Source organism: Asparagus officinalis, chromosome 3, assembly GCF_001876935.1.
Source record: "Asparagus officinalis chromosome 3, Aspof.V1, whole genome shotgun sequence".
NCBI lineage: Eukaryota > Viridiplantae > Streptophyta > Magnoliopsida > Asparagales > Asparagaceae > Asparagus > Asparagus officinalis.
The window spans coordinates 104,169,738-104,197,635 of NC_033796.1; the positions used below are offsets into that span (position 1 = coordinate 104,169,738).

Here is a 27,898-nt window from a genome sequence, read left to right on the forward strand (position 1 = left end):
GAGAAGTCTATCTTGGGTGAGAAGTCTGTTTTGAATAGCTAACCAACTCACAAAAGAATGTTTAGGGACAATGATCACACCACCTTGGTTTTAATTCATAGATAACCCTCTGTGTATAAGAACACCCATTTGGGCCTTTTATAACCACTTGGTCAGGCAGTGAGGAAGGCAGTGTTACCTGAACCAACACTCTTGCATAAGCTAGCCTTTTCCTATTTGCAGTAAGCTTATCAGTAGCAATAGGGTGACCAATAAGACTGGCAATTTTGCTTATCCCCTTTTCATTCCACAGATTCAGTTTTAATGCAGGAAACTGGATCCACATAGGGTAGATGTGTTCATCAACTTTCTCAAAATCATCCCCCATAGACCATGCTTTTAATAAGAAAGGTCTTGAGCCAAAAAACCAAGGTCCACTCATTCAAATTATCTGTATTTAATTTTGTAGCTTGATCCAAATTGACAGTATCTGAATCAGGTTCTTTTGAAACAGAAATCAATGAAACAGTATCAAGTTTTGCAGAGGAATCTAGATTCGAAGCAGATAACAATGGACAAACTAGATTCGAAACAGAAGTCAATGGACTAGATCTAACTTCTTTTGAAGCAGAAATCAATGGAATCGAAGCTGATTCTTTCCCCAAATCAACTTCATCAGCCCAAGAAACTCTATTAGATCTACTAGAGATAGGAGATTTACCAAAAGCACCCATCATCTGAGATCCCAGAGAAGTAGTAGTTTCAAGTATATCCGCCATTGTCTTTTTCTTCCTTTCTCCCTTGGGTCCAGTTGAACCCATTATACTTGAGGGAGATTCTTCATCATCTTCAACAAAATCGGTATCAAAATGATCACCAGGAGTAGCTAAACTTGGATTTACAGCTCTAAGACCAATGCTAAGAATCTTTTTCCCATTATTTCTCTTTTTCCTCACTATTTTTCTCAGCAGGTGTGCAAGTTAGCAACATCTAGATCCCGCTAACTTGCACCACAGACTGCTCTACATACAGTTTGTCCTTGTACGTGCTTCTAGCATGAAAATAAAGCTAGCATACAAACTGACTGGTTTTGAGTCAGCGTGGTGGAATCTTAACCCCCATGATCAATCTAGCATGTTGTTAAAATATACTTTTTTTTTATCAATGAAAAGATTTATTCATTCATCAAATATGAATATTGCGGTACATCGATCATAATACTCAGCTAAAAGTCTGAGATAACAAACTTCTATACAAACTAATCCTCTAACACATAGAGATTCATAAATTCTACTTATTGACTAATGGATTATTAAGGATAATGATCCAGATTTCAGCCTTTATATCTCTGACCAATTGCATAGTGTTCCTACACTTTCCCTGAAAAATCCTAGCATTGCGCTCCCGCCATATATTGTAGATAGTAGCTGTCAATGCTAATTTTTTGAGCTGCTGCTTAAGGCATTTCCCCCTCAGCCTGCCAACAAACCAGTCTATTATACAATTCCAATAGATGGATCGCCAATTAAAGCACAGCCACTCCATTATGCAATTCCACACTTCACATGAGTAAGCACACTCGAAAAACAAATGGTCTCTGGATTTTTGTCCTGCGAATAGACAGCACATGTTTGTGTTGATAACACCTCTCCTGAGAAGTCTATCTTGGGTGAGAAGTCTGTTTTGAATAGCTAACCAACTCACAAAAGAATGTTTAGGGACATTTAAACTACCCCAGATCACCTTAGACCATGGAACATTATCAGCAGGTGGAAGAAGAGCCTTATACAGTGTGGACAACCTGAGCTTCGCATTTTTATGGCAGGAGCTAATAAGAAGTTTAAGGTTGTTTACCCCCACCACACATGGTCAAAGCCTTATCCCTTGTTCTAACCAACTGCTTCCACATCCAAGAATCACTTGGTTTTGCTTCCACATTCCAAATATCCCTGTTTTTTAGGTAGTAATCATGTACCCACTTGATCCACAAGGTCTCCTTATTGTTATGGATGTTCCAAATGCATTTTAAGGCTGAAGCAACATTCCAAGTATGAGCAGAATATGGCAGGAGCTAATAAGAAGTTTAAGGTTGTTCACCCCACCACACATGGTCAAAGCCTTATCCCTTGTTCTAACCAACTGCTTCCACATCCAAGAATCACTTGGTTTTGCTTTCACATTCCAAATATCCCTGTTTTTTAGGTAGTAATCATGTACCCACTTGATCCACAGGGACTCCTTATTGTTATGGATGTTCCAAATGCATTTTAAGGCTGAAGCAACATTCCAAGTATGAGCAGAATATATCCCCAGCCCACCATGTCTTTTATCCATGCATACTTTTTCCCAAGAGACAAGAGGGGATTTAAAAGATTGCTCAGATTTACCCCACAGAATTTGTCTGCATATCTCATCGATTTTTTTCAAAACACTAACTGGAAGTATGTAATTTGAAGTCCAGTATATTTGAATTCCAAGAATCACACTTTTGATAACCTGTAGCCTACCTGCATAGGAGAGGTTTCTATGCTTTTTCCATTTTTGAAATTGTCCAATAATCCTTGTGAATAAAGGATTGCAATCCATGAATGATAAACTTTTGGAGATTAGAGGAACTCCCAAATATTTAATAGGCATAGTGCCTGTGGAGAAACCCAGGAGGCTATGGATGGACTCTTTAACAGAATCCTCAATTCCAGCATAGAAGATAGAACTTTTAGTAGAATTTGCCTCTAAGCCTGAAATGTCATTGAACTCCTTGATACACTGATAGAGCTTAGTCATAGAGTTAACATCCCCTTTAGCAAATAAGAGTAGGGCATGGAGTATCTATCAAGGAGATTGAGTCTGTTGGACAAGGATAAGATGTTCAAATATCATCCCTTTAGCAAATAAACCAGTTGTTACTTAGTTATGGCTAAATGGCATTTTAATACCTTATAGTTTCACTCTCTTAGCACTTATATACCCTCAGTTGTATTTCCTAGCATTTATATACCTTGAGTTGGTCAAATTTGACAAGTTAGTACCCTATCTATTGCAAATGTAAAAAATTTTATTCAAAAGTTCCCATATAATATTTATATGCTAATCTTATAACTTTCACTCTAATAAGTTTGTTGAATTTATGGTTAAATCTTTCTAAATTCTATTTTGAAATACAATTATGATACATTTAAATTAGAATTTGGGTAGGTTTAATAGTAATTTAATCAATATTAATGGTTAAAAAGCTCTAAAATTAACATATGAATATTATATGAATACTTTTAGATGAAAATTTTCATGTTTGTAAAATATAGGGTATTAACTTGCAATACTTGACCAACTCAAGGTATATAAATGCTACGAAATACAACTGAGGGTATATAAACGCTAAAGAAGTGAAACTATAAGGTATTTAAGTGCTATTTAGCCTTTATTTATTGGAGTACAATAGTACAATAGTGAGTTAAATTTTTAATAACATGTTTGGTTCAATTTGTTATTAACATTTCTAATACCTATATAGAAAACATGTCATGTAAAAAAAAACATGCACTTACTCTGCCGAAATGTTCCCCTCGCTAAAGGATTGCCAACTCAACAACCTCTACATCTTTCAAGTGTATAGGAAACATGTTATTTAAAAAATTTTAAAAAAAAAACATACACCGCAATCGCATATTTTAGACCCATTAACATACTTTGCTGCTTGCAGCTCTTCCATCATGTTCAGTTCACAATGTTCAGAAGGTTAAAAAGAACTTCCCAATGTAGCCACCAGTTATAAGCCATGAACTTACCGTGCTTCACAAAGATAAACCACATCAAAGAATATCTCATCCTTTTAAATTTGATACAAGAAACTTTGAACATCAATCTTGCCCTTGAGAATGCAAAAAAAGTAAACAAATAAAATAAGGAAACTTCTTAAATTAAATGAATTTCTAAATAGCAAAAAAAAAAAAAAACACGTATTGAATTCGTGACTCAAAATTAAAACTACCTCAAGCAAACATCAACGCATGAAGAAGGGACCGTCCCGTCACTTATAGTGAAATCTCCTGCATTCACCCAAAAAAAAATTAAAATAATAATAATACAATCTTTTTGATCATGACGATGTTTGGTCGAAGTTCTCGTCATCACCATTAGAATCCTTTTGATCATGATGATGTTCGATCGAAGCTCTCGTCATCGCCATTAGAATCATAGCGCTTTTGTTCCGTCATCATTCTTTTTGGGCTCAATAAACCTTATAATTTCCCCTACTTGGCATTTATATATCCTAACTCATTTTTTGGCAGCACTTATATACCCTAAAGTTTTTGAATTTTACATTTTAATAACCTAAGTTACGGGGGCATGAAAATTTTCCCTCTAGAATTCTCGTGCGACCCTCACGTGCTGACTTCAGAACTTTTAGCCCTTAATTTTTCTTCATCCAAATAGAATTTCTTTTTTTTAAAACATTTTCTAAGGAAGAGGGAAGAGTGCACTTTGAGTGTGAAATTTGCAATTTAAGGGAAGATTTTTGAGTTTGTTTGTCCTTCGAGCTTTATAGTGGGTTTATCTCCTCTGATCAAGGACACTAGCTTTTTTGTTTCGGGTTGTGAACAATTGATGAGCATCGGAATCTGAGTCTAAACTGTTCTAGGGGCTGCTCTATTTCTTCTGCTGGCAGTGAAGTGAGCTTAGCTCCTCCTGAAACCAGTAACAAATCCTTAGTGTAACAACTTGATGTCATCTGATGCTCAAGATTACCTAATTAAAAATGAATAGTAAAATTAGACTTCACAGAGTTTTCTTACCAAGATTACCTAATCCATTGCGAAAAGAGGGCAGTCCATGTTGCATCATCTAGTCGGTGTGTATAAGCTTTAAGGAAGCTTCCTCTATAATTGAATTGTCCAGGCGTCCCTCGCGTGAGTTAGTTAAGATTCGCTAGCTCACGCGAGACGAGATTCGATCAAATCTGCTTAATATACTGGGAAGGGCTGAACAAGGGTCAAGACGCATTGACCGTTTTGAACTTGGTACAAGCAGTGAAGCTCGACTCCTCGTCTGATACGGGATGTTCTTCTATCGGCTGCTTTTGGGGGATCAGATTTACGGCATCACAGCTTTGGTGACAAAGCACGTTATATCCTGTGTCATATCTTGTGTTCTTTCATGTGTTTGTTTCTTACGATGTCTCAAAGAGTCTCGCGTGTTTTGATCAAGACTTTTACTGCACACTCCGATGCACAATACATCTGAAATACTCAAAATTAAGATGTTTTCAAGAACGGCAAGTTACTTATACATTTGCTTGATACATCTGCTGGTTCCTACTTCGGCTAAACGCAATTTTGATTAAGCAAAATACATACTCGAAGTATGTATTTTGCTTAATCATGGACAAGGTATCTTTCTACAGCTCTTACTAGACACAACTATAAAGTTTCACCCTGAAACTGAAAAGGCAATTACTTGTCTGGGAATTATAGACAATGATGAAAAATGTCTTTATGGGCTGTTCATAGTTGTAGGCATAACCGTCAATTTCCACATAAAAAGAGAGCCATTTAAAGAGAAATTCTGATACTCAGCTACTCTACTGAGCTAGCACCGGCAGCAACCAAAGCCTATATAAGCAAAGCTATTTTCATTAAAAATTAACATAGATAATACCTCTCCTTGTTAATATAACCACATCTCACAGTAATCTGCATTGACATACATATATGATCTAAAAATTCAGGACAAGGCCGCCGAAAGGGAACAAACCGTCCCCTCCCTTTGATGCTTCATGCCTCATGAAACAGAGCAAAATAATTTACCAAGCTAATCCTAGCAATCCTCTTTCTTTCGCCCATCTCCATCCTGCATCGCAAAAATATTAAAATGTTAATAATGTAGAGAAACTATAGAATGTTGGTAGTACAAAATTAGTCTGAAGCACATTTATCTACCATAAAGTTGATGATAGTAAGGTAACAGTTAAAGTAAGAAAGGGAATTAATAAAACAGAATACATATGTGATACTAGCGCTCACGAAATAAGTCGAAGCATTTCTCAAATGATCATGACTAATGCGTACGAAACGGCCATATGAAACTCCAGCAGATAAAAGGAAACAACATTGAGTGACTTGTTTTGTTCTTTTGACATATCTTTGCTATGAAGAAATCTGCTCTAGGATTTGAATAAATTAAATAAAGTCATGCAATTAAAATGTCAAAGGATAGTAGAGGCTAGGACACTGCTTAGAACATCTCCCTCCCTCTCTTCATACTAATGTTCTCTCCATGGCACTTTGATGTAGAAAGATCATGTCTTACTTATTTCATTATGCTCTCACTAATTCCACCTTTTACTCAAAAAAAGGGGAAACAATCTCAACGTTATACGCTGGTTTGTTTGGTGCATCCTACCAATATGGGACTGGAAACAATTTGTGCTCAGGGAGCAAACTGTATATCCATGCAAATTGTCGCTTAATGCATAATCATTCCCCACGCAATGCCATATTCATTTGCTTTCCAATTGGACATAAGAACTAAGTTTGTAAACGATATGTATACCAAAAAATGGTGGTCTATACTCTTAAATGCAAGGCAATCTTCCTTCTTATTTAAGGTGTGCTCAATTACTGAATTCTGTATTCCAAGAAGTTGTTGGTAACATCTTTAACGATATTGTTAAGAAAAGAAATATCAATGCTTGATGATGTGACCAACAAACAAGGCACTCTCTCCAAAGAACTAGAAAAGATTTATAGCCAAAATAGTCGATATGACTACAAGGGGCTTTTCAGAGGTCAACAACTTGAGGAGAGACCAGAGGATGAGAGGGTGTTCCGTGGGATGCCAATGAGGAGAAGCTCGACGTTGTTAAAGTGAAGTCTATGCTTGAATAAGTTGAGGTAAACGATTAGATCAGAGTCCAAGCAGCTATAATGCAATAGAGCAGGCCAACTGAACATAGCCAGTTTTGGGCATGCTCGGTGGAGGGTCACGCACAAGAGGATGAAGAGTGGCAGCAGTGAACGTTCTATGATCAATCTGATTCAAGCACAAGAAGAGTTTGGATAGGCCAGGATTGAGTGTGAGAAGAGTCTACCAGTGATTTCCTAGAAAGAGGATTGCATGTGATGAGATTCCATCGCAGTGCGTGGACTAGGCCACGACCATGGAAGGGGGTGAACGATCTCGTCGGATTGGAACATTTGTAATTTAATAGTGGAAATTAATAATGATGACAACATAACTTACCATGACACCTCATCTGGGCTCTCATATCTGTGTCCCGTATCCGTGCCCAACTCCAACACTCGTTGGAGTGCCTTGAATATGTGCATGTATTTATTCAGATGTGTACTCAATTGTTTAAAATATCTTCCAGCTTAAAAGATTTGTCAAACACCTCTTTGATGTATATCTTTTAGTTTAAAAGATTTGTCATACACTTCTTTGATGTAAATCTTACGCTTAACATCCACTTTCCGCAGCTCACTAAACACGAGATAGGTTCATTTAAGTCCATATCCAATTCAAATTTATGATATAACCAGTTAACAAATAAGCAGTTTCCAATTTATAATCTATTTAATAAAGGAACATAAAAAAAGTTGGAATTTTAGTTTTCTTAACATGTGAATGTGGTCCCTCGGATTAAATAAGTGGATGAGAATAAGTCACCTCATTACTAAGCACCAAGTTTGTGCTTGGACCAAGCATACCTATAATACTACCCTTCATTTTACAAATTTGTCTTGTTTCATACTCGCATCAGTATTGTGCATCATAGATGGAAACTATATATATATAAGTCATGCCCCTACCCTTCATTTTACAAATTTGTCTTGTTTCATACTCGCATCAGTATTGTGCATCATAGATGGAAACTAATTAACTTTGAGGATAAGGCACATATAAATTTAGTGACGATGGCGAGGGGTAATAAGAGTATGGTTGCGAATTTTTTTTTGAAAGACGTTGGACAATGAATCTGAAAAATGAGGTTAGGATCTATCAAGGCTACAAGGCAGCAAATAGAGAGCACATAGATAGAGCTAGCAACTAAGGGTAAAAACAAACTGAATCGAAACGAGTACTAGGATATCTGAATTCACATTCAGTCAGTTGGATGTCTTAGAATTCAAATATAATTCAATATGAATATGAGAGTGATATTCGAAATCGATTTGCATGTATAGCTAATGAGTTATTAGATATTTATGCATGTTTGTTAGCCCAAGTCATTAAAGCTTTAGGCTATCAAAATAATGGCCATGGTTTGAGGATTATGACATGTAGCTTTTTTCCTTTTAATATTATTTTTGGGTGTTTCTAGATATATATATATATACCCTCCAATTTGTGTATTGTTGATTTGTCTCAAATTTTTATAGGAATTGAATTGTAGAGTTCATAAGATAAAGGCAAAATAACACTTAAATACCTTATAGTTTCACTCATTTAGCACCTATATACCCTTAGTTGTACTTTGTAGCATTTATATACCTTACTTAATCAAAATTGTCACTTTAATATCTTATATTTTGCAAACGTGAAAATTTTCATACGAAAGTTCCCATATAACATTCAAATGTTAATTTTGGAGCTTTCTAACCATCGATATTTATTGAATTACTATTAAGCCTACCCAATTTGTAATTTAAATGCATCATAATTCTATTTCAAAAATAGAATTTTAAAAGATTTAACAATGAATTCAACAAACTTAATAGAGAAAAAACTATAAGAATAGCATGTAAATATTATATTGGAACTTTTGAATAAAAATTGTCATGTTTGCAAAACATAGGGTACTAATATGCCAATTTTGACCAATTCAGAATATATAAATGCTACGAAATACAACTGAGGGTATATAAGTGCCAATAGTGTGAAACTATAAGGTATTTAAGTGCCATTTAGCCTAAGATAAATATAAAATTTAACAAATTAAATCATGGAAATAAAATAACATAAACAACTATTTAATAATCAAAAGACTTTCGAAAATACATTTCATTAAACTCTATTCGTTTATGAACCAAATATCAAAATATATTTGTTTACTATTAAATGAACTACCGAATTGAATATAACCGACTACTTAGATGAGTAACTAACGAACTATGTCAATTATTTGGTTCATTGCCACTCCTACTTGTGATGACATCCCCTCGATGGCCTTGAAGTTTAGAAAGAAGGGTTCTCTGATATCACGTTAAGAAAATAAACTTATAATTTGTTAATCATTGGCAAGTTAATACCTTTTATATATACAAATATTGCAGAATATATATAGAAATGTTTGCGAAAGGAAAATTATAAGAAAGCAAATTTAGAATATATAAAACTCTTATAAAGGAAGATATTATATTAACATATGTATTAGTCCATTTTGCTGGAAATGAGGCAAATTTGAATAGTGTATCAGTGATATTAATGGGTCAGCTACAATATATTGCCATGAGATCCACGCCTAACCAAATGGTAAGTGTTTTATTTTATATCCTTATCAGTTCATTATTATGAGTGCCATGCAAATAGCACATATAAATATTTTTTTATGATCAAACGTCAAGTTTCATTTTCTTGATAAACTTTCACAAGATTAGATTTATAACCTTATAAATAACACAACAAAAAATTTATTTTCATCTGAAGAACATACTCATTACTCACTATAGTTGTCAGACCGTTCTTTTGAAAAGGCCACCCTTTACATTTTGGAGGCTAGGTAACCTAGTGCTTGGAACATGAAGTGCTCTATATGTTAATGACGAGATGACCTTGATATCAACTATTATCTTGAAAACATGACATAAAAGTTAAAAAGAAAAACATTTTCCTCTACGTAGTTTGGTGCTAATAAGGAGACAAGACAATAATCATTAAACTCAAGGACCTCCTTACAAGTCTTCAGTATTAATGCATACTGAAATATCATCTTCTGCGTTTCGTATTCATGTTTGTTATTGGCCATTATTGTCTTTCATGTAGAGAGTTTCTTGTAAAAAGTTTAGACATTGTTGAAAATATCTTATCTTTGAGCATGTCACATCTATTCTGAATCAAGACATGCAACAGAAGTCTAGATCAAAATGAACAAAAGACCCTTGAGATATCATAAAGAATAAACACAAGATTAAATGTGCTTTGGCACTACAGCTCATGCCCACTAGAGAAGGAGATGAACGCACTAAAGTTTAAAAGACGTACAAAATTAAGAAAAAATCGCAAATTCCATACATCAATGCATCCTTCACACCTATTGAGAAAATGTAGAAGAAATCCTAGCAGGATGAAGAGAAATATCCTCCTTGACCCTCCTTTAGTCATGGTTTTAAATGTTAGCCGACATTTCAGACATGTCAGCCGACATGTCGAATCAGAGGCTAGAGCAACACAGATATGACCATTTCAAATCGGATATCGCTTTCGAGGTCAATGTCGGACATGTCTGGGGATATTGCAGACATATCGACCAATTTTCAACCTTGAAAAATAAAAAATCGACCGGGTTTTTTTGAGCTGATAAGTATTAGGGTTTGGGTTTAGTACTCAAAACCCAAACCTGATTAATTCTTTTTTTACCCTTTTGTTCCCATAGTAACCCGACAGTAAATAATACAGATTAGGGCAAAGAAAAAAATATTTCTCTTTTTTCCGCCGCGATCTCCTCTCGATTGTCTTCGTCTCCACAAATTGAAATTGCGAATTCATAAAAACATGATGTAAACAATAAGTTTGAACCGTAGCTTGAAATCAATCCAAAGTCTAACACTTAATGTCAATTTTATGCAAGACACTTTACTTTATGTTAATTTTATGCAAGGCACTTCGAAAGTTCTAGTTAGACGATGTGTATTTTATTTATTTGTTGGCATAATATTCCAACGTTTCCCTTCAAGAAATGGAAAATAACTCATGTCTTGATGATGAATACTCAACTCAAGTAGGATAAGCTATGACAAGACAAGTGTATTCCATCTTGGTGACAAAAATGAGTAGAAATCCATTCGATATGGCAATCCGATATTTAGTATATGTACCCCGACATATTCCCGATTTTCGCTATCCGACATGAATTTTAGTTGTCTGATATGAACCCGACATCCGACATTTAAAACCTTGCCTTTAGTGCAATACGATGGTTGTGATAAAGATCTTTTAACCTTCAATGCAACATGAAACTCTCGATAAATATCCTTCATTGCATGAATTAATTATTTTTAAGTTCTTTAGCATTCTCATACCATACTAGTGGTCTCAAATGATTGACAAAGTAATCTCAAAAAAAAAATTAAAATGCCAATCATTTACCTCAAGATGAAGGATAAACCACCAACGAAGGGATGTGGTTGACTTAATTGAATTCTTCATATGAAATTAGCAATTTAAGTTTTTGTTAGTGTATTATAATGGTAATAATGATTTTAAGTAAAAGAGACAATCTTTGTTAACTATAGAGAAAATGGAAAATGCAAAAGTTCATTATTCATCTAACCCTAACCTAGTTTAAGAGGATATTATAAAATATGTATGAGATAAAACCATATCTAATCACATCTCATAACATCTCAACAATATCTCATAATCTCCTAAATCCACTAATACCAAATTATCAATAATAGTAACGCTCCCCCTCAAGCTAGAGCATACATACTATATATGCCTAACTTGTTACAAATGGAATCATAACAGCTAGTTGCAAGACCTTCGCTATTGTCACCATTGTCTGAAATGCTTGAAGACGTCAGCAATCAGAATATTGTTGTCACAGCTAGTAGAAACTCTAGGCAAGTAAGTCAGTTAAACAAATCCTATATGGGTCAGCCAATAGAGAGAACCCCTAGGCGGGCTAGCCAGTAGAGAGAAACCTTTGATAGGTCAGATAAAGAGGAACCCTAGGTGGGTTACTATAAAAAATTCCTAAGCAAGCCAACCAGTAAAAGCAACATCGTAATCAACTACGTACTTTTGCGTCCAACCATCAGGAGATGAGAAGAGCGATACTATTCATGATGAACAGTACATTAGGTCTATTCATTAGTGAAAAGTACTCATGATGAATAGTTCTAATGTTTTCCCCTTTTGAGGTTTTCAATAAAGATTTAGTAAACAAGTAATATAGAAGTCAAAGATGTCGAAGTCACAAAAGATTCTATCTTAGCCGCCGAGCAGAGCAGAAAGGCCATGCAAAACCCCCTCGACGACCTCGAGATATAAAAAGATGAAAAAAGATGCTAGAATCAAGTAGGAAAATGCAAACTTTCATAATTCATCTAACCCTAACTTCTCTCAAATAGAGTTTAGGAGGATATTACAAAATAGATATGAGATAAAATAAAATCATATCTAATTACATTTCACAATATCTCAATAATATCTATTAAACCTACTAATACCAAATTATTAATAATATCTAACATCAACATTATTGTTACCTTTGAACTCAACTAGCAATAGCTCCTAAGTTATCATCTTATGGTGAGCTATAGTAATCGGCTCACCAAATTTATGATCGGCGTCGTACATCTTGTTCAACACGTCGTTAAATGTATATGGTAAAACTCTCACATAATTTTGAGTCTTCTAAAATATGAATCAAACTAGTTTGCTATGTTGATTTTTCAGACAATTTAACAGTCATCCCTTCTACATATAGCTAAAACAATAATCAGAAATTTCAAAACAACATAATTTTTTCTAAATATAGATCATGGTGAGTGCAAATCACAATGGGGGCTGCCGATTATCGTTTCGCCTAGCCTGGTGGGCTAGCTCATGATAAGAATATGAGCTCACCATCTCATTTTATTATATGTTTCTATTATTTATAAAAGACAGAAATCCTCATAACCTAACTTCATACCCTCGACGAGTACAACCATGAAGGAAAATTAGAGTGTACATCTTTTAATCATTTGCGAAGCGAATCACTCATTGTTTACATTTGGAACACAAATGCCTGAGAATTTTGATGTACCATTGTATCCAAAATTTTATGTGCATTTTATTCCTTAGTGATGGCTAGCGATTTCATGTCATCTACTTTGAATCCTAATAAAAGTTGTTACAAAATCATCTATCATTTTTCTCTAACCCTTTTATTCTCATCCTTTCCTGGTCCTCTCTACCACTGTAAAGCATCACCAAGAACAGCACATTATAATTGTTGCCGCAACCTCTCCATTAGAATCAATTATGACATTACCACAATGACAGATACCACACATTCACTTCCTGACCCACTACCTTTTTTCCCTCATATAATTGTTGTGACATCATTACCACTTTCACTACCTTTCTTACTACCTCTCTCAATGTCTCTAGGATCATTGTCAATTCTCTACTATCTTTCGTTAACACCACCATCATTTCCCGATTTCCAACATCCTATCACCAACTACCATTGTTATATTCACTATAAACATTGTCACTTCCCCCACAAAAATGTTATTACTTCGTAAACAATTTTCATCGATATTATTGTTTCTATCAGCATCAGTGTTTTAAAAGCGATGCGCTTTAGTGCCTGATATGCTTAGGTGAGGTGATTTGATAACTTAGCGTCTTGCATATAACCACACGATGAAGGTTACTACTGCAAGCACCTTTTGGCGCTTCAAGAGCTCACCTTGATGCCTCATGACCTCGCTTTTACGCCTCAATTGCTCCCTTAAGGCATGCGATGCAAGGCACTAGGTGTTTACCGGTTCTTCAAATTTTGAGGGTGCAAAAAGTGACCTATAAAGTGAAGTTTGTTTTTATTGTTGCATGTCGTTTTTTTTGTCGATTGTTTGCTTTTTCTGTTGGGATGTACTTTACTACTTATATTATCTTGAGGACATGCTACAACTTGAACCTTAGGTTAAAATTTTGTTACATAATTATTTGTGTTAAGAGTTACTAGTTAATAATACTATATTCAATATTTGATAATTACTACTCACTTAGACGATTTACGACTTATTAGATATATGACTTTGAAAACTTGGCTATGATTAATTTATATTATTGCTATTCATTGATATTTACGTATTGTTTGTAATGTTTATGAGCTTTTTAAAACATTTATCACATTGGTTCACTTAGGCAACTGGCTTTTGGCGCCTCTCGCCTCAGGTAACATAGGACCTCATCGCCTTAACCTCACCTTTTTCTTTTAAAACACGGATGAGCAGCATTCTCATCGAGAATGTGACAATGTTGGGTCCATTTCTATATCTTCCATATTGTGTCACATTTCTTTATAAGGTAAGTTAGAAAAGTTGCTCAAAAATGTCATGCCATTAGGAATATTTTTGATATGCCATATGCAGAAATGTTAGTTTCTCAGGAATGTACAAGAATCTAAATTCCTATGAATTACATTCATGGAGTATTCCACGTATGAATAAATTGCATTTGACGCTTGTAAACAATGTTTTAAATATCGACCGATATGTCCGACATGTCGGTCGGCATATCGGTTTGAGGGCTTGACCGACACGACATGAACGTTTTTAACTCGTATGTCGGTTTTCAGGGTCAAATCGAAAATATCAGGGTCATCTCGGACATATTGGCCTATTTTTTAGCTTTGAAAAATCGGTCGATATGGTACTTTTTTTTAAGATCTATTTTTTGTTATCGGTTTTGGATTTAGTGATAAATACCCAAACCTGTTTGACCCGTTCTCATGTTTAAGGGTTTCTTATGAACACGATAGAAAGAATTTATAAACCCAAATACATATATTATTTACTTTTTTATATGTTTAGTCTATAGAATTTATAAAGTATGCTTATATTAAATTTATGAATGCATAGATCATATTTAGGACATGATATTATACATATGCGCACTACTCGATATGGCAATCCGATATTTAGTCAACGTGCCCCGATATATCCCCGATTTTCGCTATTCGACATGAATTTTAGTCATCCGACATGAACCCGACATCCGACATTTAAAACCTTGCTTATAAAGACCAAATGTTGAGATAGTCCACTTTTGGTTTAAAAAAAGAGCTTTTTGACCCTTTAATCACACAACAAAATGAACATTCCCTTTATGTGATGTTGTAACGATCTAACATTCTTTTCAAATTCAGAATTGATGTCTACTTCAGATAAGTAAGATTCAAACTGACAATCATCAATATTAAAACAAGGTCCATCATCATGATCTTCAACTATAGGTTGGGACAATGATCGAATCCTTTTTCATTAATACTTGGACTCTGCTTCCTCTCTCTAATCATGCAATTTAGTCGATGCTTCATCAAATACTGGCTCATGCTAACTAGTGTTCTACATCATGCAACTTAGTCGATGCTCCATCAAACACAGGAAGCATAGTGCCCCTTGTTTCACCTGGCTATGCAATAAGATATAACGAAAAGATTTACAAACCCACTTACTCCCTTCAGCACAATCAATCTTGTACAAATACAATAAGATGTTGTTGCCATCCTTAGCCTCCAATCTTCTTCTCCATATACTTTAAGCAACTCAATTTCATGAAGTACCGCAACTTCGTTGATGGATAGAAACATTAGCACTTCTTGTCATTGCATAATAGCGGATGTTAGAAGATAATCTTGTATCTGTGGCTAAAAATCGGTCTTTAAATTCTAAATAATAATAACTTGGTTGAATGAGCTCTCGAGCAATGGCGAGGAGGCCACATGAACAATCTTGAACAAGCTAAAATTGGAGTAATACAAAACCAATCACTATCCATATTAAACTAAGCTTAATTTCATGCCTAAAGAATTCTCAAATTTAATAATAATAAATTTCTAGATTAAATAACATATAAAATAAAAAAACTTAAACATAAATCTCATTAGGTATGACAGATATACAAACGGAAACTATTGGGAAATAACCTAGTATATCATGAAATCCTAATTGGACTTAGATGGAGGATTGAATTTGATAGGAAAGAATCAATTTCAATTGGAATTGAAATTTAAATGGAAAAGGCTTAGAATTGATAATTCAAGTCAATGAAGGTGCCCTTTACGAATTCAAGATATGAGGAGAAGTCTTTAATACCCATTTAGGGATTCATCGTAAATCAAGCCATAGGAAAGTCAAGAAGAGTTGCATATAGTGAAAGAGAGGTAGAGAGAACTAAGGAAAGAAATCTAGAATTTTGAGAGATTTTTCTGCGACATTGAGAAAGGATTTCTTGTGGATTCGTTTAAGAACACAAGAATAGATTGTTTTTTGTAATCTCTGATATAAAGAAGACTCAAATATCTTCGCGTGGATGTTGGTGATTGCCAAACCATGTAAATCCTCATGTCTTTGTGCTTGTGTTCTATTTTTCTGTGGTAGGAACCTATTCTTTTAAGTTTGAACATGTTTCTCAGGGTTTCCACATTGTCTAGTGATCGTTTGGTCTACAACAAATGGAAATATCTAGTCATGTGTTTCCGGTGATGCTTTCTCCACGCCTCTACATTGATCGCAGATTGGAGCACCGCAATCGATGTCCTGTTCCAGGGGGCATCCTTCAACATAAACAACAACAACATACTAAATGCATGAATTATGTATAACTAGACTTCATCTATCAAGCTATGAGAAGAAAGACCTAGAGATGGAAAAGGTACATCCCACAATGAAACAAAAGAAAACATTTCAACTTACCAAATAATTAGTAGCTTATTGGATTATGTGGTGGTAAATAAATGCATTAGAAAAGGGTTCTACATAGTCCTAGTAAACAACAACAACAAAAAATCAAAGGTTACAACCGATGTTGCTTGAAAGTGACAAGACAGAGAAATAATTACTACAACTTAAAAACATTAAACTGCACAGCACTAAAATAAGTACTAGACAATGAAAGGAGTTACTAATTGTGAACATTATCAAGGTCGTGGCTTACTTTGGCTAAAGCATTCATCGAATCATGACTATAAAGTACTTAAAAGGACAGACGAAGGATGAAAGTTGAGATAGAAAAAAGCAAATTGATGAGTAAACACATTTGAATAGCTCCAGATTCCTAAAAACTCTCTGTTGGATCACGTAGGACTGAACCTTGTTAGCCAAATATCCACAAAAAGAGTTATGGGTTATAATTTTAACCACGACGCACATTTGTTTAGTACAAAAATGATAACAAGTAACAAATTTGGCTTAAAAACATTGAACTAAATTAGCTTATATCCTGTTTCATTGTTTCCAAGTAACTATTCAACTTTAGAAACAGATATATTAAATCATTAGCAACAAAACTTACTTTAATAAAATAATAATAAAAAATAAACTCAAGTTAAAAGGATGTGAGGAATGATACATGATCACATATTGTTTTTCAGACAACTGTACAGTTAGATTAGTATAACAAACTTCCCTATTTGAACCTAAAAAAATAATCATAACATTTCTATATATAGAGAAAGAGAAAGCAAACAGCTAAGCAAAAATAGACAATAAGAGCTACTCATGGAAAAAATCTAAAACACTTACAGTCTCTCGGTAACGTATTTCGGCAAAGCGGACAGCTGTTGTTCACCCTTAGCCACGTTGTGATACAATCCCGATGAAAAAAATGCCTGCACGGCATCTGCCCAGCTATTTCTCCAGTTCTTATGCCACTTAAGCATATTGTACATCGGTCGCCACTGCTTGCAACCTCATAAGCAATTAGATATCTTGCTATTGCTTCATCTGAGGCTCTGATGGTTTGATTTTGAGGTAGCCTCTCAGACAAAGCAGCAATATACTCTTCTGGTAGCATATCAGTATTTACTTTTATGGCAAATATTGCTGATACAGCAGACCATCCTGTCACAAAGTCACGGATTTTCTGAAAAATAACCTGCTTGATGTATGTGGCAGCGAGGCTTGGGAGGGTAGGGATTGCATCAATCCTCGCTTGTATATCCCTCCAAGATTGCGTATGCTCCAGGGAGGAAGCAAGATTGTTGATATCTTCACGATATTCTATAGTCGATTCTGATAAAGGCCCAATCCAATTCGTAGTGCCATGTGAAGGATCAAGCAGGTTAACATTCTCAAGAATGTATAGCTTTAGATTTCCAATACCAGGGCCATGGTTTGGAAGAGGAAGAGGAGAGATAGATGAACGTGCGCCAATCAGGAGAAAGGCGTGACCATTGTCCCACTGGCTCTCAAACATCCTGAGGTAACTACGAGATCTCGGGTCTGAGGCCATGATCAACAATGCAGATTGGCGGTGAGTGTCGCGGCAGCAATGTTTTTAGGTGATTTTTTTTCTCCTTCTGTTAATGGTTGTTGGTGATATGCTCTAGGAAAGGAAAGAAAAAACACAAATGGTGAAACAATTTATGAGCAGCAAGAAACCACACGGATTGTTGACTGAGGACAAGGGATTGGAGTGAGTTCTTGCAAGATTAATTCTATATGATATTTTATGGAAGGTATTAAAAAAGATTGCAAAGCATTGTACCTTATCTTGAATGTAGACTGTGGATGAATATTGCTTTAAACCTCACAGCTCTAGATTAGATCTCAACAGCAACCTTGAACGGGCTAAGTGGGTGCCCTTTTGGGGGTGTGGATAAAACTCTCGGAGATAAAAAGATGAATCTCATTACACACGTTGTATGCATGCATCCAGCCTGTGCACACGTGTCAGTGACGATAGTTTCTAGGTGCCTTTTCTCCTATGGTTGTCTTCATACGTTACATTAAAGGAAAGAGATAACATAATGGTTGTTCGAATGTGGACAAAAGAAATGGAATTTGTTTATGAAAAATTAAATTCTGCAAGACATTTTTGGAAGGTAATTACTCAGTGTATTAGGTAAAAGATTGTAAAGCATTACATTTTGTTTAAATGACTAAATATACACGAGTATTGCTCTAACCCCACTTGTCCAGATATTCCTCATTTGGTGCTCTATTGTCACTCCACTCTCCTGTAACTTGCTTATCAAAACATAGAAAGGAGCAACGTAACTTCCTTATAGATACTCTCACAAAAAATTCTGAAGTATTTTTCTAAAAATAACCTGGTGCAATATGCTCTCAGAAAAAATAGGGATTCTAAGATGCCATACTCAATATGGATCAACATACAATTGACCATACACGATATCATAATCAGGAAAAAGTTCATGAATAATCTAAAAGTAACCAATCCCTAATTTGTTGTGATGGTTGGCTATTACAGTCATTTGAACAAGGTGGTGGGGTAATTATTAAGGAAACTAATGAATGCTAAAGGGCTTTAACCAAAGTATATAATAGGATTCAAGATAAACGGGCACACGCGTGCGCGCACGCTCTCTCTCTCTAAAAGCTCAATCTTTGCTTGAGACATATCAAATTAACCACAACCATAGTTCTATCACTAATATCCAATCTCAAGGCTCGATTACTTTGGTTCTGCAAATGCATAAACTAATTAAGTGCAAAGAACGCATGAACTTACATGAAAGAATATAATTATATAATGTTATGTTATAGCAGTTAATGGTCAATCAGGCTTCTCTCACTTGGAAATCAATATGTATAGCCTAGTCCTCTCAGGTACATATGATTTTTGGTTATATATATATAGCTCTAACTGCTGCAGCCCAATACATCCACATCCTCAATTATTTTTCACATAAGCCTAGATAAATGAAACTTGTAAACTAGATGCGCTCCAGAAATGTCTTTCTCTAGCATGTATTCTGCTCAATGGAAAGGATGACTAGTTCTTGTTCGAACTAATGTAGTTTCATAGTATAGAGTCATGACGCATGATAGGCTATCAATGATTTCTTCCTATCAATTATAAGAAAGAGGAATTCCTCCTATTCGAATTGATAATTGTAAACAATGGTCGATCACATTGTGACTTTCTCCAACCCTTGTATAGAATACAAAATGTATCTGCATTTTTCTTGAGATAAATATTCACTTCATGTAATACAAAATGGATTGCAGGTGGCAATACTCTGTGCAGTAATATTGGGTGCACATAATAAAGATTTTGGTAATCGGGACCTTGTTAAAGTGAAAAAAAGGTGCAGAAGACCTTTCCAACAACTTCTGTTCATGAATAAGCTCATATGGAAGGTAACCACTGATACATCCAATGAACATTGCGAAGCTTTCAGCCTTTCCTGAATGAACCTGGACATTCCTATGGAGCAAGTCTAACTTTGAAATTCTCTATGGAAGTAACTAGTAACTACGTCCTGAATAGTTGCAATTACATCTTTTTTGAGAGGGAAAATCTTCTATATGAAGTAATTGCAAGTAATTGCGTCTTTCAAGTAATTGCATAATTGAAATCTTTTACGGGAAGTAACAAGTTACTATATTCACAGTAGTTGCAACTTGTATGGAAGTAAATTATATCCTCAGCAACTGAAAACTAAAGGCCACTGGTTTCTTCCCTCTCTAAAGGGTTGCCAACCTCTGCATCTTTAAAGTCTAAAGAAAACATGTCATGTAAAACAACAAGCACTTTGGTTACATATTTAGACCCACTAACATATTTTGCTGCTTGCAGCTCTTTCTGCATGTTCAGTTCACAATGATAACAGAGTTCAATGTAGGTAGCAGTCTTCTGAAGAGAATTTACAAACTAAAACATGCTTCAGAAACATTTCAATACAAGAAAGATTCAGTATTAATCTTTCTGCTGAAAATAGAAAAAGATAAATAAAGGAATAGATCAAATAGCCTTACTTGCAAATTAACTTGTTAAGTTAAAGAAATTCCTAACTAACAAAGAAAGAAATACTTTTTGAACTTAACATTGACTCAAAATAATTTATACTAAAAAACTTAATGTGGCACTTAAAATGTACCTCAAGTAAACATCAATGCGTTAAGCACTAACTAACCAGCAACAGAAGAGCCCATTATATAGCAATGCGAGTGCGCAACACTCTTCTTCCTCCATAATCTTAATCCCCTCATTGAGTGAGACCTCCTGCATTTGCCAAAAAAAATTATTTAACAACAAAATTTAAGAAACCTGACAAAATCAAGAAGATAAAGAAAATTTTCTAACCACATCTGACCTCTGTGGAAGCTATGGCAAATGATGGCAGTTGCAGTTGTGGAAAGTTATGCACATCAAGGTTGACGCTGATCCCTTGACGCTGATCCCTATCATTGCTAGGAAGGATTATAATTTCGTTGCATTTTCCTGATATTTGATCACAGTAATGTTTGGTTGAAGCTCTCATCATCGCCATTAGAATCCAGCGCTTTTGATCTGTGAACATTTTTGCTTCCATGGAGCTCTTCGGGTACTTTGCCTGTGAAGGAACTGAGAATTCGAGCTTCTTAGAAGTACTTATTTAGCTTGAGACCCCCGGAACAAAATCAAATAAAAAGATAGATTTCTTTTATATTAATCCATTACATCTTTATTATCTTGAAATTTGTCCTTTAAATTTTTGGAGATTACTATGTCAATTGTTTGACAATTAATAGTATGCTATATGTAGATGAATGCTAAAGAACATGAGAAAATTTAATTCATGCAGTGAAGCGCCTTATCAAATGTTTCATGTTGCAATGAAGGATAAAAGGATCTATGTCGAAAGTCTTGTATTGCAGTGGTCGAGAGTCTAAGGAAGGAGATTTGTCTTCATCCCATTAGGATTTCTTCTAAATTTTCTCAGTGAGTGAAGAATGCGTTTGGAGTGTAACATTTGCAATTTGAGGAAAAATTATTAAGGATTAATTACACTTAAACTAGCTCAACTCTCGGGGTTTTCCACATAATCCCCCTAAATTGTCTATTTTACTTGCACCTCAAAACTTTGGAGTGTCTCACATAACCCCCTGAACTTTAAACTATTTCTAGCAGACTCCTTTACCTGTAATTTGGCAAATAAATAAAACGTCTTTTAGAGTCAGACCCCCACCCCCTACCCCCTATTTTGTCATTTGCCATTTACATGCAAAAACCCCTCCCCCAATTGCGAGGTTTTTCTCTCAGTCATTTTAGTTCTTTGTCAATTACATGTAGGAGAGTCCGGAAAGAAAAGTTCAAAATTCAAGGGGTCATGCGAGACACCCCATAGTCTAGGGATGTTGAGTGAATAAACAAAGTTCAGGGGGGTTATGCGGAATATCCCCAAAGTTTACAAGCGCGTGGGCGCAAATTAGCCCCATTCTTAAATTTGTGTTTCCTTCCGTTCATTCCCACTGCTCGTGCACATGAACTTTTGGTTTTATCTCCTCTGCTTGTGCATATGAACTTCACCAACAAAGCACCTTATATCTTTTGTTTGTTTTTTGTGATATCCCAAGTCTTGTAATGTTGATTTAGTTAAGGTATTTAACAGAAACAAAAGCGCGCCAGTGTTAAACTTGAGCATGTGCCTTTACAATAGCTTATTGATGACCATAATGGTTTTTAAATAAGTACTAGGAGTTCTCTTATTTATTTAAACTACAAATTTTCAGTTAAATACCTTAACTAATCTTATCCTAATCCAACCGAACTGCAAGCATAGCCAGTACAAAACAAATGCAAACACTTCTACATAGTAGTAATCACATAGGATGGCTGTTTTATTAGGCTTCTAAAAGTAGCGAGGATAAGATCAGCTTTTGATTATAAAATCAAGTTTAAATCGATTAGCTATAAAGCCCACCCACATATGTATTTAACTCCAATTCAAACCTAATAACCATGCCCTTACTGGAAACTATATATGCACATGTTATTTGTGCAAAAGCTACCTACTGTTTTCCCTTCTCTCTGTGTAAAAGCTACCAAGAGAACCCCTCCCTCGTCTTCTTCTTCACATGGGGAAACGAGAGAGAGAGAGAGAGAGAGAGAGAGAGAGAGAGAGAGAGAGAGAGAGAGTCTTTCCACCCACTGGAAAGCATGATCGTGGAATCTGTGTGGCGAAGATCGTCGTAGCTATCCATATAAGAGATTGGTGAAGTTGCAGATCGTCGGGTCAATCGCAGGGTCCATCGTAATTATTTGGTAGAAGATAGGTGCTCTTGCTCCTGTTTCTTGTTTTCCTTATCGTGTTTATCATCCCCAACATTGATTCTACTGTTGATCTATCCCATGTACCATCTTAGATCTGTAGTATGGTTGTTTCTTCAAGCTTATTTCAGTATATTATAGGACCTGCATGTTTTATAGTAGATCTAACAATAAACTAGGGTTTTGATTTATTAGGTTTTTGTAAAGTTTATATCTTTCATGTTGCATGTGATATATCACATCAGATCTGTAGAATCACACCATATTTATTAGAAAATTAAAAACTACAGCAGAAATCGCAACTTTGGCGGAAACAACAATGATGATGATGTGACTAATGACAGAGCACAACTCAGCCCACTATAGTCAGCGGTGACCTCATAGGCTCATACTACTGCAAACCAGGAAACAACCACCGACTAGACCCATAGACAATCGCCAAGCCAGCACTCGGCCATCGATAAAGGGTGTCAAAGGTGAGCAGACTAGGCGTTGACCGCCAGTTGCTACTGCTGATTGCCCCAAACCCAACCCTGACTACCATGTTGCCCCTGTGAGAGCATTTTGATATACTATTCATGTCTATATACATGTTTGATTATTGCATGACAAAATACTCTCACATTTGTAAAGTTAGCCGAGTATACTGTGCTAATAAATTAACCATTTGACATGTTTACCTGACATGAACTACATGCTGGTAATTATGACACCTAGGTAAGTAAACAATGTGACATATTTAGAACTAGATGATAGGGGTACTATTGAAACGTACACAATGACGAACTATATGTAACCGTGTTTGTGCATGTCTTCATGACATGAAGTGGGTATTGAACAAGATAATAATAAATGGCAATTGATGGAATGTCCTGAGTTGAGTTATGTAAATATACCTGGCAGCGTAATGTGAAGCCTGAGGACGACCCCGCGTGCATTGATCATGTACGGTTTGATGTAGAACACAGTGCAGATATATTCATGGAGAAACGGGACCGTCAAAAGCTCATATAGGGGCCCAGTCGAAGAAAATAACTTGCAATAAAGAATGGGTCATATCTCTTAAACCGTACGTCAGAATTGGACGGATTATATATGTAAATAGTATATTTTTTCGAGACGAAGTCAACCAAACCAATTGTTGTTCGGTTTACCACTGTTTGTTTCGTGAAATTCCCTCCGGATTGAGAGATATCAATAGTTTTTATTAGTTTTTTATTATTTTAGGTAATGCTCTAGAAGTTTGTTTTGATTAGGAAGCAAATCCGATTTGATTCCAAATTTGGTCGATTTACTTCCCTAATCATAGTCTTTTAAGAAGAGTTTTGTTATTTCTACTTTTGCCAAAGTTCAAGTCATAGTAGGAGTCTTGTTTATTTTCTACTTAAGCAGAGTATTGTAAGTCCCAGAAGCATAATTTTTTTATCAATAAATTTCATCTTTAATATTTTCTTCATGAACTCGAAGTTCTTCATGGATTTGAATATCGTTCTTTGTGGATTCAGAGAACACCCCCAGATGGATTCCGAGGCTTTTACTTCCGTACTGTGTTAATTGGTATCAGAGCCTTGTTTTTTCGATCCGATGGCAGACAATAAAGCCCCTATTTCTCAAACTGAGTTCGATGAGTTTAAGACTGATGTTAATCAAAATTAAGACTATTGTAGATCAACTTGCATTGGCTATGGAGCGTCTGAACGCGGTAGGAGTTTAAAATCGTGTTGATGGTCGCCAATAACATGATCTGACTCCACAGGATAAATTCAATAGCGACGGCGATAACTATGAAGCCCCACGCTGCGCTGATGATCGCAGAGAACGCCAACAACGAAACAATTATGATACTGGAGGGTTCAAGATGAAGATGGATCTGCCATCTTTTAATGGGCTACTACATATCGAAGAATTTCTTGATTGGGTTGCAGAGGTGAAGAGGTTTTTTGAGTATATGGAGATCCCAGATGAGCGAAAGATTAAGTTGATGGCCTACCGACTTAAGGGTGGAGCGTCTGCTTCGTGAGAATCAGTATGCCTAAATCGATTCCGTCAATGAAAGCCGAAAGTCAATAAGTGGGAGAAGATGAAGAAGTTGCTAAAAGCCCGATTCCTGCCAAGTGACTATGAGCAAGTCTTGTTCAGACAATTCTAGAATTGCAAACAATGTGGAAAAACAATTGATGAGTACATGCAAGAGTTTTATTAGCTATTACCCTGCAACAATTTAAATAAGAACGAAGCCCAACAGATGTCTCGTTACATAAAGGGATTGAGGATGGCGATACAAGATCGTGTCTTTACAACAGACATATACTTTGGCAGACAGCCTATCCGAAAAGACGGAGTGACAACGTAGACAGAATAATTTAGGAACATTGGCAGCTTCTGATGGTTCGCGCAAGAATTTTAATTGTGGCTAGAACAAACAGTCTCAATTTGCATCTGATCAAGATTCTACAGCTAAGAAGGGTACATGACTGACAACAACAACAACAAAGAAGGTTACACCATCAAACCTATATGCTAAACCCGATCCAATCAAGTGCTACAGATGTAGTCAACCTGGTCATCGATCCAATCAGTGCCCTAAAAGAAGTGTTGTGAATATAGTATATCGTAGTGAAGAGGATATAGACCAAAATGATGCTGAAGACTGGTGGTGACAAGGTTGAATATCCTGATGTGGGGATCAACTCTCATATATTGTGCGACGATTATTATTGGCTCTAAAGACAGAAGAATCACCCAAGGGCATTATAATTTCTGCACGATGTGCACCGTGAAACAGAAGACTTGTGATGTTATCATTGATAGTGACTGTAGTGAGAATATTGTCTCTCGGCATATGATGTAGAAATTAAGTTTGAAGACAGAGAAACATCCTGCTCTCTACAAGATCGGTTGGATTCGTAAGGGTAATGACATGCAGGTTAATGAGGTGTGTCGGGTATCTTTTTTTATTGGCCGTAATTATGTTAATAAGGTGTTGTGTGATGTAGTTGAGATGGATGCTTGTCATATGCTGTTAGGCAAACCATGGCAGTTTGATATTGATGCCACACATAGGGGAAAGAACAATGTTTATATTTTTAGAAAGGATGGTCGCCGAGTTGTGATCATACCTCTTACAAAGAAGAGACCAATCAAAATAGATGTTGCTGAAAAGAAGATATTTTTGGTCGTTAACAATGAAGATTTTATAAAATATTTGAAAGTCTGACGAGGTTTATGCTCTTGTTGTATCCGAAAATGAGGATTCTACCTTCACCAAAATTCCACCCAAAGTATAGACCATCTTGCAACAATTTGACACAGTTATGCTTGACGAACTTCCTTCCAAATTACCATTGCTTTGAGATATTCAACATCAGATCGACTTCATCACTGGATCACGCCTACTAAATCTGTCACACTATCAGATGAGCCCGAAGGAAGGGGAGATCTTGCAGAAGTAGGTGGACGATCTCATCCAGAAATGCCTTATATGAGCTAGCATTAGTCCGTGTGTTGTGTCAGCATTACTAGTCCTAAAGAAGAACCGAGAGTGGCGCATGTGTGTGGATAGTAGGGCTATCAATAAGATTACCGTGAAGTATCGATTTCCTATCTCTCGACTGGAAGACATGTTGGATATGTTGTCTAGATCATAAGTATTCTCCAAAATTGACCTCTAGAGTGATTATAATCAAATTTGCATTAGAGAAGGATATCGAGTGGAAGACTACCTTCATCAAGACAAAAGAATGCTTGTATGAGTGGTTGGTCATGCTTTTTGGCCTTTTCAATGCTTCTAGCACTTTCATGCGGTTGATAAATCACGTATTAAAACCCTTTATCGGCAAGTTTGTTATAGTTTATTACGATGATATCCTAAATTATAGCTAGAATGAGCCCGTGCATCTGGACTAGGGCTGGGCATATTCGGTTCGGTTCGGTTTTATGCCCAATCCGCATCCAATCCGAATTTTTCGGATGCTCAAAACTCTCATCCAGATCCAGATTTTTTTCCCCTTCATTCGAATATTCGGCCCAACCGAAATTCGGTTCGGTTCGGTTCGGTTTCGGTTTTGAATTTACAAAGAGTTCTATCCAAAGACTTCTGTTGTGAATTTGCAAGCTGGACATTGTCCTCATGATGAGGTTTCTGAGCTCGCCAACAAAGCTTTATTAGACTGGTTATCATCTTTAGAATAAAGTTTTGAGTTGATATAATTACGCAGAGAACTGATGTTTTAAAGATGTTGTTCATATAATACAACATGCTTATCTCTTGTAAGTATCATGTACATAACACATTTTGTGATTGATTTGAATCTTATGTAATTCTCAAGATCTTTTCTGCGAAATTTTTTAACTAAAGTTTAAGTTTATTTAATTACACGGGGGAGTGATGTTTTGTATGATATTGTTCATATAATGTAGCATATGCATTTTTTGTAAGTGCATCATGTGCATAACAAATTTTCTGGATTGATTTGAATCTTTACTTAGTTCTCAAGGATATTTTTCTGTGATATTGTTGTACTCATTGCTTGAAACTGCTCCTTGCGCCGTTTGAATCTATTGGATGATAACAGGAAAAGTTTTGAGGTATAAGTTTAGTCTCTAAACCACCCAACAAAATTCGGGTCGGTTTTTATTTGGGCGGTTCAGGGGTTCAAACCGGATCCAAACCGATTTAATTCGGTTCGGGCGGTTTAGAGACTTCTTCTCATCCATTTAATTCGGTTCGGTTAACCGGTCCGTTTTTTCGGGCGGTTTTTTTGGTTGAACCGGTTTTTTTCGATTTTTGCCCACCCCTAATCTGGACCACTTGAGGATTGTATTAACAGCTTTGCAGGAAAACAAGTTGTACATCAATCTAAAGAACTGTAACTTCATGACCAGTAGTCTATTATTCGTGGGCTTTGTAGACAGTGCAGAGAGCATCCATGTTTATGAAGAAAAGGTATGTGTTATTCAAGATTGGCCCACGCCGAAGACTGTC

The 27,898-nt window shown here is 35.8% G+C and overlaps 1 protein-coding gene across 11 annotated transcripts in view; it reads right to left on the reverse strand.

The window, feature by feature from the left end:
* Window positions 5,592–27,898, reverse strand: part of LOC109835632 (E3 ubiquitin-protein ligase RNF181-like) — a 46,109-nt gene continuing 23,802 nt past the window's right edge. The window contains exons 2-5 of one of the 11 annotated variants that reach the window (XR_002245635.1): window positions 23,811–23,949; window positions 20,968–21,228; window positions 20,798–20,886; window positions 18,143–18,240 (exon numbers count right to left, since the gene is read on the reverse strand). Coding sequence is in view for 8 of the 11 variants with exons in the window: in XM_020403599.1 (XP_020259188.1) it covers window positions 5,825–5,826; window positions 17,439–18,147 (711 nt within the window). In the remaining 3 variants the exon portion in view is untranslated. Of the gene's footprint in view, window positions 5,827–17,438; window positions 18,241–18,402; window positions 20,720–20,761; window positions 20,887–20,967; window positions 21,229–23,810; window positions 23,950–27,898 lie in introns of those variants that run through there. The other 10 variants (XM_020403603.1, XM_020403602.1, XR_002245634.1 and 7 more) reach the window with 10 other exon arrangements.